Consider the following 14269-nt stretch of genomic DNA (forward strand, 5'->3'; position numbering starts at 1 on the left):
GGCGGGGCACATTGCCACACTGGGGGAAAGCTGGTTTCCTATGAGCTAAAACTACCTTTGAGAAAAATTGAATATTTAGTGCCCAGGAGCATGCCATTTGCATCATCAAAATTTAAATGTAAAAAAGCAACTGCTGCATGCTTCTGTAGGTCACATGGTCTGGATTGAGTTTGAACAGCATCACATGAAGTGATTCGGGACCAGGAAGTGTTTTCTTTGAGAGACCAGCGTCTGCTACATTCAAATATAAAATACAAGCAAAGAACCCAAATATTTTTTTCTGAATTGAATGGTTGGTTAGCACCCCTTTAGTCTAATCTTTTCTCTTTTTTTAACCATATACAAATATATTTTTTAAATCTGCAATGTAAAACTTCCAGTCTAAATACCTGTAATGAACTGTCTACTGTACATTTGCACGTCTTTTCAAAACTCAGCAAAGAAGTCTCTGCTAGTGAATCCTTCCTTTATTGGATGAGCATCTTTTATTGATTTTCTTGTTCCATTTTTAAAACACAAAAACATACACAAAAAAGTTATAATGCAGCAAGTGTAAACAAATAATAGTAACATAAACTAACAGAACTGAATAATGATTCAGAAATATATTAAGACGTATTTAAAATAAATAAATACATAGGCATCTTAAAATTGCTTGTCTGAAACTTCCCATGTGGGTTAGGTCGTCACCTTGTATAGTTTTACACCAAAATTGGTTTTTAAGGTTGCCCAAAGAAGCCCAAAGGGCACCCCTGCCCAGTGCCCCTCCCCAACTGCACAGGGTCCTGTTTTTGTGAAATAGGGAATTGACAAGAAGTTTGTAAATGATTCTGTATACATAATAGCACCACAGCTGGATACAACAGTCAAGTCTCGAAATTAATGTCGGCCATGCGGCAGTTGTCGTGGGGGTCCTCTTCATGTGCCGCAACGCCCCTCTAAATGTCTGTTCATGGCCATTCTGGCCTCAGTGCCCTTTCAGCTACAGCACCTAGAGACACCTGCATTAGGAAGTGTTTGGATCCACACAATAATATGATTACGTGTTTCGCATGGTTAAGTTGCATCAGCAGGGAACAAACAATGAACACTATGGATTCAAGCACATGGATTTCTACAGTGAGTAATAATGCCATCTCAGAAAAGAAAAAATTGCAAAACTTGATCATTTTTTCAGGTCAGTAGTTGCTGCTATAGTATCTTTTAGTTTTATTATAGATATCATTAGACCTATGGCTTATTGAATAAAAATAACAGTATTAAACATTACAATAATAAAAAACAATAATTAAATAAATACATTTATATTACGGTGGCTTATAAGGATATGGGAAAAAATTGTTTTGTCGAGATCACAAGATAAATGATCAGGATCTTGCCATTTCACACCGTTCTGTTGAGAGGAGAAGGCAAATTATCCTCAATGAGCCACCGTAGAATATAACTATGAAAAACATGGCTTTGGAAAGCTAGCAAGCCCACTGAGAACTGAATGTCTAGGATGAGACAGAAATGTGTCTAAATCTCATGCTCTGACATGGGAGAATTATAAGCTCTGTCCTCGTGTCCCAAGTGCAAAAGAATGGATAGAGCCTCTCAGTGAAGGAGTCAGTGAAAGTGCAGATATGAGACCTGGTCTCCACATTGAAAAAGGAGACCTGCCCTTCCTCATAATCCAGAAACACCCCCACCTTCCTGGGCTTCAGGATCAGAGGGATGGGGGTTGTGGGGTCAGCCAGAGCACTGAACTGATCTTCTTCTAACAACTCCAAAGCCCAGTAGCCCCCTTTAGGGTTCATGGTGAATTTCCCTTTCCTCGGGGCAGTCTCTCTGGTGACACCTAATCTCCAGTGCCTTCCGTACCCCACTTCCACCTCCCAGTAGTGTCTCCCTGAGGTGAATCCCTCTCTGCCCAGCACAGAGTGAGAGATATCAAATCTCTTTGGTTTGTCAGGGAGATTCTGCCAGGCATCTCCGTATCTCACTTGTTTCCCATCCTTGGATAGGATGAGATATCGGCTTGCTGTATCTCGGTCCAGAGTCACCTCAGCTAAGGAGAAGAGAGGACAGAATATTAATGATCAATGCTGTCAGCCTCCCTACAGTTGACTTTTACTGAATGTTTACAGTATGGTAAAACTATTCACGTTCAAATGTATTAAGCCACCAGGTCCTGTACAGGATCTATTATATAGACTTTGGTCTTTTAAGAGATTAAATGTAGGCTATAGATTAAATAAAGTACATGTTAAATATATGTATAAATAAAGTATTTTTCTTAAAAGTGCAGTTTTGAAAGAAACACATATTGCATTTTACTTTATTAAATCATGATATCTTGTACTATACTAGTTTAAAGAAAACTCTGTTTGCAAGCCCCGTCTTGCACTTCGTGTGTTATTTCTCATGGAGAGTGAAATTGACCCCACCCCCAGGGACTTCTTTTCAATTAGTAACCAATCAGCTGCTTTCTCTAATGGTGGACATGCTTTGCAGCCAGTAAGATGCTTTGACCACTGCTGGGGTGAAAAGACTAAGGAAATAAACCAGTAACAGTTTTCATGGAAAGCTAGGCAAGCTAACTGATAACATTATTTTATATAGTACCAAATGTTTTAAAATAACGATACATTATTATTTTTTATTTCTTAGCAGACGCCCTTATCCAGGGCGACTTACAATTGTTACAAGATATCACATTATTTTTACAATTACATTATTTTTTTACACATTATATTTACATACAATTACCCGTTATTACAATTTTTACTGGAGCAATCTAGGTAAAGTACCTTGCTCAAGGGTACAGCAGCAGTGTCCCCACCAGGGATTGAACCCACGACCCTCCGGTCCAGAGCCCTAACCACTACTCCACACTGCTGCCCGTATAACATGTTTGTTATAACATGTGTTTCTTTGAAAGCTGCACATTTGCGACCTCTATAGTGCATGAATGTGCATGACAAGCATTATGGAATTATTCTGTTAGCTACAACCTGCTCTTGTGAAATAAGATCTGAAAGATAACATACCTGAGTACCTATGAATCTTTTCTAGATCTGAAAAAAACACATATGAATAAAAGCAAGGATAAATCTAAGCAATTCTCACAATAAAAACAAAATATGTATTTGTCTGTTCTTTGTCATGCGTTGTCAGTATTTGATGGTTAGCAAAGTAATCAGGCCATTTTTGCATGGTATAGGATAAGGATGTGACAGATCATTGAGAGACTGAAGCCCAGCTTCGAATCCCATCTCACTCGCTTCCCTGCCCATTTAAGGTGAGTATGCTGATCGTATGACTGCATGTTCACTGGGGCAGTTTGAGAACCAACCGTTCAAAACCATGAGCAATTTACCAAAACCAATTTACACAATTTTTTTTTTTTTTTCCCAGGGTCATTTTTTAAAAATATCAAATAATGGCTATTCTATTAATGTAATGTACACTAAATACCTACATGCCATGATAGGAAATAAGGACAAGCATGTTTACAAGCAATATACACAACATCAAAAGGGTTTGGAAATGCAACTCAGACAGTCTTTTGGAGTAAAGTTCTCTTCGTTAAAATAATAACATGCTTTATTTATGAATTAATGTGGTAATTGGCCACATTATTCTTGTATTGCTGATCGACAGCTTCTCTCTGAGCGAATCTATCCATAGTTGTTTTGGACTAGTGCAAAAAAAAAACATAAATAGGTTGTATAATCAAGAGTAATGGCTTTACTGAATACTTGTGCTATTAGAGGAATACTGCAGAACATTGTCAACAAGGCGTTTCAGTAAGAGAGATTATGATATTAGTGAATACTGAAACCATGCCTTAATGCCTATTGAGCCTCGCTAGTGCACCCCTCTGTAAATCACTTTTTGATTATGTTTACCTTACAATAGTGGGTTATATGGGATTCATAAATTTCATTTTAAAGTAAGCTGTCCATTCTCAATATATTTTTTAATTCAAAGAAAAGCATGTTGTACAAACCTGATTTGGTTCTTTGCACTAGTGTTCCATTACAGAAGTCTTGCAGATGATTTTTAAGTTCAGAGACTGCTTTGCTCACAGCCAGACAAGCGAAATCTGTATCAACAGTCATGCTGGAGACATCACTAGACTTTAGAGAGGAGCAGTGAGACTGGGGGTTCTGCAAGAGAGACAGACATCAAAAGTGGGCTGCGTTTGCTCACAGTGCTTCTGTAAAAACAATCCAACAGAAGTCAGCTCTACAGTGAAGTCCACTTTCATCTTGTTTAAGGTCAAATATTGGTTGCTATCAACATTTTGTTAGGAGATTTTCCCCCTATGTCTAGATAAACTGATTAAAATCAATATTATTATTTATTTCTTAGCAGGAGCGACTTACAATTGTTACAAGATATCACATTATTTTTACATACAATTACATTATTTTTTTTTTACACATTATTTTTACATACAATTACCCATTTATACAGTTGAGTTTTTACTGGAGCAATCTAGGTAAAGTACCTTGCTCAAGGGTACAGCAGCAGTGTCCCCCACCTGGGATTGAACCCACAACCCTCCAGTCAAGAGTCCAGAGCCCTAACCACTACTCCACACTGCTGTCCCCAATAGGTCAGATTTCCAAAGCATTCCCATCTTAACTCATTTTGTGAAAGAATAAATTCTTTGTTAAATCGCCACAGTCGCCTCTTTACATCCAGGAGCTCCACGGTGGATGTCAGTGAGCTATGAGCTTCTGGAAAGGACAAAGGCCAGCCCTGCAGGTGCTCACTTGCTTGAGCTCACTGGAGGCTGGCCAGTAGGGGTTGCTGTAGTGCAATGACAGTCCCTGACGATTTTGCCTCCTTAACCCACAGCAGCACCAGAGCCAATGCTCCCTGTGGAATCTGCAAACAGGCTTCCAGCTCAATATATGTTACCTCTAGGAAGGGGCTGTAATCCCCTGTCATTGAAAGCTCTTGGAGACAGGCCTTTCTGTCCTGGAGCTCCGAGATGTCCTGCTCCAGCAGCTTCATGTGTCTGTCAGCCTTGTCCAGCGCACTCTTCTCTTTAACCTCAATCTGCTCTATCAGCTCTGTGCGGATCTTCTCCATGCTGTGGCTCAGCTCGTTAATGATCTTCTCACCTTCCTCGAGTTCCTTCTGTGCGGAGCTCTGATTGAAAAGACACGCGTTTCAGCTAGTGCCTCTTCAGTGTATGTTAGTGCATTAGTTTTTTTAGTTTTAATATGTTTAATGCATTAAATGATGTTCTTGTTCCCATTTAAATTGGAAGACTGAAAATTGGATTAGGTGAAAATCTTGACTGGGTAACAATTTTACTTTTTGAGTGCCCCATTCCTACTCCCCCCCCCACCCCCCCCCATTGTCTCCCCAATTTAGAATGTCCAATTACGTTCCCTCAATGCATAACAGTTCCTCTGATCCCACGACCAAGCCAATTGCCACTTTACACCCAGGACCTCGAGAGTGGATGTCAGAGCTATCAGCCCCTGGGGGACAGAGGCCAGCCCTGCTTGAGCTCACCAGGTGCCTGGTCAGCAGAGTGCGCTACAGAAACACTCCCTGATGGTTTTCCCAAACCCACAGATTCAAAGGCAATGCATCATTCCCTCTGCAATTGTCTGCACAGACTGGACGCAAACCTGCACTGTATGACTCACCCTGCACACCCCTACATTTACCAGGGGACCCCCTGGCTAACACAACAGTTTTATGTTAAGAAATAAACACAGTGCATGTTTTGTTAGTCACATTTGTGCAAATAACTTACAAATAACAATGACTTTCTTGGCAAATGAACTAGAAGTTGAGGAATGTGTTGATAGAACAATGGGATGCTCTGTTGGCTTCATAATTGATGCATTGCATCGTATATACCCTATTTTCCACTGTACTGATGAAGTATGACGTTACATTTTGGAAGGGCACTACAATGACACTTGCTGTAATCAAACCTCTTTCATATTTCTTGGTTTACTCTTAAATGATTGCTGCAGAGCTCACAGTACTCACTCTGAGTAACTCCACGTCTTGCTTCAGCTCCGTCAGCTTATTCATTCTCACCTGGATTTGAATTGTAATTTCGGTCTGCACCTCCATCAGCTGCTTCTGTATCAACACATAAAGAAGAGTTCATATTCCTGGAACAACCTGGCACACTTACCTAAAGGAGATCTCGTCGTTTCAAAAACCTTTTAAAAGCAAGGAATATAGAGAACTCGTAATAGGCTAGGGGATTGAGAGGGGGTTGTCAACATTCAAACCATACCTACTATGAGTTTCCAAGCCTTATCTCTCCCCACTAGCCCACTATGGTTTTGCTTGTGATATCAGAAGTGGTTTGATAACCGTGCAAATAGGCGCATGCACTGATGTAATGGGAGTGCGCTTATACATGAGTTAAACACATGGGCGCTTGTTTGTGGGACTATTTATAAAAGAGTTGAAGAGAAAGAACAAAGTGACAATTAGAAATCCAATTACTTTAATGTGTTCTTTTAACAATCTTACTGTCACATAATAAGATAACAAAACTTATGAATGAGAGGAGGCCATTCTGCCCATCTATGCTCATCCCGTTCCTAGTAGCTGATTGATCTCAAAACGATGTCAAGTCGGGTCCTAAAGGATCCATGTGATTGGTAGTCAATGCCATGTTTATAAACACCTCAACCCCACGCCTTGCATGTACACTTATCTTCAACCATGAAGAAATGTTATTCAAATCATTGAATTTTGAAGTTATGGATGACATACTTGCATGGCTTTCTATATGAAAGCAAAGGATTAACTTTGGTATTGCTCAGTTGCCAATATTTAGTCTCTGCTCTGCTTTCTAACCTGCGTCTCTTGTGAGCTGTGGTCCAGGTGTTTTGTGGAGGTGCGCAGCAGAGCCAGCAGCCTCTCATACTGTCTGAGCAGGTTATCCTGAGGGCTCCTCCGTGGATCAACCAGATTGTGGCCCTTGAAAGCCGCGTCAGCATGGTGAGGCTTGATGTGTGTCTCACAGTAGGAGGCCCAGCACTCCCTGCAGGATTTCACAGCCTTGCGCTTTCTCTCAGTGCAGCTATCACAAGGCACATTCCCAGGATCAGCATAGCTACCTTCAGGGCAGCTCTTCCTGAACTTGTCAATGATCTCCGCGAAGGTTCTGTTAAAGCTCAGATCAGACCATCTTCTCTTAAACATCTTCCTGCACAGAGGGCAGTGGGAGGTGTTGCTCTGAATCCAGCATTTACCAATACACCCAATACAGAACCTGTGCCCACACGGAATTGAGACCGGGTTGGACAATACATCCAAGCATATTGAACAGGTGAACTTGTCTCCAGAGAGCTCACTACTTGAAGAAAAGGACAAATAATAATTAATACACAGCTCTCATATTGACTGCAATACAGTACATACACTTAAGCATTTGCTTTTAAATGATGTCATGCCTGTGTACTTTTTGATATTGTGTAACATTCAGTAATTATAAAACACAAAACAAAATGTAGGTGATTAGATTTTTCAATAATTGTCCCCAATGAGTGCTTTGCTAATTATTAACATCATCAATGAACTCATTTACTTGTGTGTTCTGTTGGCTATATGAGTAATATTGTTTTATGAGTGACTGAAGCGTATGTTTGGTTTGTACTTATGCACTTTATCCTGTACATTGTCCATCTGTTAATAAATGTTCAAATTTCAAACCAATACATTTAATGAAATGCTGACGCTAACACAACGTGTCACACATGTGCACGGGTCAGTTTCGTTTATCTGGAAAATAACTAAGTGAAGAATGTTTTGGTAGATGGTAAAGTCTCACCACTGGCTCTCTCTTCTCAGTTGCTCCTTGAACCCAAGTCCTGCTCCTCTGTCTCTCTGTGCCAGGGTCGTGCTTGGATTTAGAGTATACAAGGACCTTGAGCGTTCCATCTTCTTGTGGGAATCCTGGAATAATGCGGCAGAGAGACCCTATCTTTGTTTTGTCTTGTACTGTGCTCATACTTGTTGTATGAAAGGTGCTATATAAATAAAATGTGATGTTGATGATGAGGTTAAATTCTCTGTAACTATAACCCACTCAATAGGGTTCAACTGAGAAATTCTAAAAGAAACTTAAGCAAATTCAATGACAAACGTTTGGAAGAGAAGTTTCTTTTAGTATTTCTACACTAGGTTAAAGAAATCTGTTTGTAAGCCTTGCTTTCAGATAGTGTTGCACTTCCTTGATCATTACGCCTGGAGGATGATATTGTCCTCATTAACCAACCAGCTGCTTCCTTATTGACAGACATACTTTTTCATGCTTTTACCCAGAAGACAGTGTCATGAAATGACCTGGAAGTGCAACAGGTTTCCAGCAAGCACGACATGTAAACTGAGAACTTTCTTTTTTGTTTGTTTGTTGTTGTTGTTGCTATTAGCTAGCTTTTTCATTTTTTTAACATTTCTGTGGTATTCACTAAAACCACATCTCACTGGCAAGACCATGTCAATGTTTGTCAGCACCAGAAAGGATGACCATCAAGCCTAACTTATTATTCCTGAAGCTGATCACTTTGGTATCTCAGTCATCTTTGGGTAGAGAGATAAGCATAGAAAGATCAACCATGTGTTGGGCGTACAAGCTAATGAATTACATTTATTACGCTGTATAGAGTATACATGATTATAATTAAAGAAACTGCAACAAGGAAGTCTGATTTTCAGATAACTAGACAAGTGAACTAGATACTGTATATAAACCAATGCACTAGCGAGGCCTCTGTGAGGTACTATATATAACAGCACTCTGATCAGCAGGAGCTCATTCAACTTATCATGTTATCAGGAAGCATGGTTTTCCATTGAGTTATAAAGATGCAAACCTCTTTCATTTCTGTAATTCAGACAGCTGTACAGTTAACATTTATATTATAGCAATAAAAGTTGAACAGAGTTCATGATCATTGCATGGATATGCATTTTGTTTGCGTTTTGCATGTGACTGCATAAAAAGCGAACGCAAATATATTTGCAGATTTTGTTTCAATGCCTGTGAATATAATTATTTTTTTCTTAGCAGACGCCCTTATCCTGGGCGACTTACAATTGTTACAAGATATCACATTATTTTTCCATACAATTACATTATTTTTTTTTACACATTATTTTTACATACAATTACCCATTTATACAGTTGGGTTTTTACTGGAGCAATCTAGGTAAAGTACCTTGCTCAAGGGTATAGCAGCAGTATCCCCTAGCTGGGATTAAACCCACAACCCTCTGGTCAAGAGACCATAGCCCTAACCACTACTCCACACTGCTGCCCTACAGTGTGGAGTAGTGGTTAGGGCTCTGGTCTCTTGACCGGAATATTATAAGAGAATGCAGCACTCCCAAAACCAGTAAAAATAGTCAGTTTGTATCACTTATTGTAAAACTGAAAAGGATGTCTAATGTCTTGCTATCCACTTAGGAATATTTGTAATTCACACAGTACTGTGAATATTAGAACAAGCACAAACACTGTATAGCAATTCTAAATGAATGTGCACAGAGCTAACACAATTCTAGTAAATCTGCACACATATGGTGACGTGTACTTGATACTTTGTTAAGCTATAATTTTTAAAGCTACTAATGAGTGGTTAGGGCTCTGGACTATTGACCGAAGGGTCATGGGTTCAATCCCAGGTGGGGGACACTGCTGCTGTACCCTTGAGCATTGCTCCAGTAAAAACCCAACTGTATAAATGGGTAATTGTATGTAAAAAATAATGTCATATCTTGTAACAATTGTAAGTCGCTAAGAAATAAATAATAATAATAATAATAATAATGATAAATTCACTGATCACGTCTTCCAGATATTTCAATGGTGCATTTCCGTGACGTCCCCCATTCTAATGAAGGAACGTTGAAACATTCAAGTGTTACGCTGAGGGAACACAGAGCCACTTTGTGGCTTGGAACTTGGTTTCAGGAGACTCGGTTTCAGGCCACTGCATGGCACACCAGGGGAAACTAAATAAAATAATGAGAAGGCTGGGTGCGAACCGACGCCCCTGCACACTGCAAGTAAGCGTCTTAACCACAACGCAGAAGAATCAGAGGACAGAATCTATAACGGCAGTGTACCCCACAACACTGCTCGTTACGCAGACACACAAAGATGTGTTTTACACACACGCAGATCAAAGAACTGCACTGCAGTCAACTCCAGCGTCAGTGTGTCTGCACTGAAGAGAAACTAAACTGCATCAAATCTGGGAATAGTTTCTAGTGTGACCAGAACCGGGCACAAAGCCCATTAACTACTTCCTCCTGGATCTGTCTGCCAGATTCAACTCCTGGATTCATTTTGCTCAGTTTGCTAGAACAGCTCCTTAGGGTGTTCCACTGATAGGAACATCAACACTTAATACAACATGTACTGCAATCAAGGCCCTGATTCACAGACAGAGATTTACACCCAAAATCTGGATCACAGACACATGTACAAATACTGATTTACACCGAGAAAATGCATGACTTTACATTCGGTCACAATTATGTTAATAAAAATATAGTTTAGTTTAATACAGGCTTTATCGACCACCCCCATTTTTTTCATTAAATAAACAATTTCACAGGACATTTGATATAAAATAAGAACAAAATAAAAGGGCTATGACTATAGTATATTTGTCAAATTTATATAAATAAAATAATTAATAAATGTAATGGTACTTACCATACTCATTACTGAACCGAAGCTTTGAACTGCACGATCTCTCAAAAGCGGTGACAGATTTGACACTCGCACACACACACAGTGTCACAGCTATAGTTTCACCTCACTTATTGTTAGCCGGACCTCTCCAAACACAGAGCAGCTGTTATCGTATTTGTGAAATTGTTCAAAAACAACAGCTTTTAAAAGCATGCGTCACTAATACAATTCGATCATCACAGAAGGACTGGCTAACAGACCCATGCACTCACACGGGGGGACATGAGGTAACATCTTGGCTCAAAGCAGGCCGCTCAAAAGCAGTTCCTTATGGGGAAGACTTTGTACCTTTTATGTCCCTCAGTACTTGATCCCCGAAAATATCAAACAAGCAGTAAAAAGATAAAACAAATATCAGGCCTCATGCCAGAGTGCTCTTTGTGTCTTTCAAATAAGGCAAACTTACACATGACAAAGCTTTAATTAAGAGGGTTGTAGCTAACAAAATATTTCCATACATCTTACCCCTCATGTACTTCCATTCACTAATTAGTAATATTAACTAATTAGTATATTAGTAATATAGTAATATAACAAAATGTCTAAAGCCCATATGATATAAATACCAGGCATGGAGGTGACACAGATAGAGAAGCCTCTAATACCTCCAGGATCATCGTGGACCATCGGGAATCACCTTCTTCAGCACAAGCTATGTGGGGTATAAGGAGGCTGTCTGTACTATAAGTCACACTTACTTTTTTCATTTATATAACCTCTTGTCAAATTCTGATGAAACTTGATAAGGACAAGTTAGCATAAGTTAGTGAGTGTAACATAATGTGGAAGTTGAGTTCTGTCTGTCCGTTTCTCACACACTGCATTTTTACATATACAGTATCAGGAGAAGCGAGTATGAAACGGTCTGGACAGTCTTCAGCACAGGTTAATGAGTAGCAGAACCTGGGATATACAGAGCCCTGTCTGTCTGTCTGCGCCTGCAGCTCAAGTTTTTAGATAAACCAAGACCAGCACTTCTTCAACTTGGTCTGGACATGCTTTAGCACACAAGCGCAATCTGTCCATCTGTCTGTATGTCAAACTTGCATATAGGGGACAAGGTCAGGGTGATATACTTTTACAGCACACTGCTCTAATTTTGAATTTACAGCCGTGGCGGGGGGAGATGTCAGTAACATGCTTCTTTATTATAGCTATAGTCTCTTATAAAACTTTCCCATAGTAAAAGCATATCAAAAGGTAATAAAGCAGAGAAAACACAGCAACACAGCCGGTATAGGGAAGGGATGCTGCACCAGAGAGCTAAGCCAATCCCTCAGGAATCCCCAGGCCTCTATCGGGCTCTGTTTTATGACCTATTGCCTTTGATGAGACGCCTGTGCAGCAGTGTGGAGTAGTGGTTAGGGCTTTGGACTCCTGACCAGAGGGTCGTGGGTTCAATCCCAGGTGGGGGGACACTGCTGCTGTACCCTTGAGCAAGGTACTTTACCTAGATTGCTCCAGTAAAAACCCAACTGTATAAATGGGAAATTGTATGTAAAATAATGTGATATCTTGTAACAATTGTAAGTCGCCCAGGATAAGGGCGTCTGCTAAGAAATAAAAAATATAAATACCTTGCTCTTGCTTGTTACTCATATCGTCCAACACTGACCCACCTATTTTCAAACTGATAACCTTGCGGTTCAAACCCTAATGTCTTAGCATTCGACTACAGAGCTTGCAAGGAGAGGCAGGTACTTATTACTAACTCATCAGCTGCTAGCAGAGCCATTACATTCTCCCCCTCCTTAATCACAGCTCGTCCTCAAGCCTGAACACAAGAGTGCAGTCACCTAGACTCAGGTATATCTCACCCAATCTTCTAAATGCTTGTGGTTAGCATTATACCGTATAGTCCTGTTGCATGCATGCATAATGACACTCACACTATAGAATTGGACATACTGCTTTTGAATAAAGCAGATGGGCATTTGGGTAGACACTGCTAATTTGTATAATGCCGCAGCACTTCCTTATACAGGCCATTCATGCAGCCTTATGAGATCTGTGTTAACCACAAGTTGTATTAGAGCTATCAGTGTGCTGTGAAAGTAGCTCACGATGACCTTGTCCACTATATGTAAGTTAGCCGTCCACCAGGATCCAGAGAATCACGTGTACACGCGATCGCTTGTTAAACCATCTGTTTCATCCACATCTAGTATAAATAGCTTTAAGAATCTCGCCCATTGGGGAAGATTCTGTCACATGACTGTTTATTTTAGTATTACTATCTGGGATACAGAGCATTGCAATATGGTGAAGCTCACATTGCCAACATTCCCGTTAGTTTAGTGCAGGGGTGTCAAACTCAGTTCCTGGAGGGCCGCATTGTCTTCTGGCTTTCGTTCCACCCGAGCTCTCAGTTACTTAATTGGTCAAATTATTTGATTAACTGGACACATTTAACACTTCTCTTCAGGCCTCAGTGTTTCATAGGTAGTGTACCTTGAATCAAGTGCATTTTTTAAAGCCATCAACTGTAAAAATATTAAATATGTCAAATTGAACAAATAATTAGATCAGTTATGTTAATTGAGAGCTTAAGTTGGAATGAAAACCAGAAGACCCTGGAGGGCTGGAGTTTGACACACCTGGTTTAGTGTTTATTCCTGTCAAGGATGACGTTATTGTTGCAGCTGCTTCAGACATTTTTTAAAAAGTCCTATGTAGTAGATTTTTTTTTTAACTGGCACTAGGACACTTCTGTAGTTTTGCATTTGATTCCCGTGTGATGGTTATTTTCAGCTGTTTAAAACAATCCATTTCAATGTAATAATGATACATACCAGTGAATAATGTTCTTAATAACTGCCTTTGTGGGCAGTGTTATTTGTTAAACATCTTGGGGTCTATTCATAAAGGGCTAAAGAGGTAAACAGGAGTCGCGTACGTTGCAATTCACCCATAGTAGATCACAACAGCCGTGCGTTCTGGGGAGTTCTTAAAGCATCACCCTTATAAAAGTTTACTACGGTAATTGGGCATGTCCTGTGAGTATACTTTGTATTATTTTATTACATTTTGCTAACTGTGGGAAAGATCTGCTGTTCGTTTATGGCAATCTTTATTTGCTACAGCTGGTAGCATATTTCCAGAATAACATCAATTAAATCAGACAGTCTTGACCATATATCATGTCATTGTTAGTAATGGCTTTCAAAACAATCAACACATAACAATAATAACAACCCACTGCACCATATTGCTTTATTACAGCATACAGGTAGACGATGATGGCCATGCAAGACATCACCATCAAACCAAGACGCAAAGAGCACCCAGACTCTTTGCATCTGCGACTGGACAGTCATATTGGTGAGAGCGTTAGAGTTGGGAGGACAAAGGTCAACGGAGGCATGTAGCTGCTGAAGAAGCAGCAGCTGAGCAGGCTGGTCAGGAGTCCCCAGCCCACCACCTGGGAGATGTTCTGCTTGATCCACCCCCCCCCCCCCCCCGTTCCACCTCTACTGGACAAACCCAGACTCTCCACCCCCACTGTTCCACCTCTACTGGACA

The 14269-nt window shown here is 40.1% G+C and overlaps 1 protein-coding gene across 1 annotated transcript; it reads right to left on the reverse strand.

The window, feature by feature from the left end:
* Positions 1-1496: 1496 nt before the first annotated feature.
* Positions 1497-11364, reverse strand: LOC117435687 (E3 ubiquitin-protein ligase TRIM39-like). The gene is made up of 6 exons (XM_059004529.1): positions 11353-11364; positions 6838-7374; positions 6010-6105; positions 4915-5148; positions 4028-4154; positions 1497-2050 (listed from the first exon to the last, which is right to left on the reverse strand). Exons 1-6 carry the CDS (start codon positions 11362-11364, stop codon positions 1497-1499), a joined length of 1560 nt encoding a protein of 519 aa, XP_058860512.1.
* Positions 11365-14269: the final 2905 nt, after the last annotated feature.

This window comes from Acipenser ruthenus, chromosome 30 (assembly GCF_902713425.1).
Source record: "Acipenser ruthenus chromosome 30, fAciRut3.2 maternal haplotype, whole genome shotgun sequence".
In the NCBI taxonomy this organism is placed as follows: domain Eukaryota; kingdom Metazoa; phylum Chordata; class Actinopteri; order Acipenseriformes; family Acipenseridae; genus Acipenser; species Acipenser ruthenus.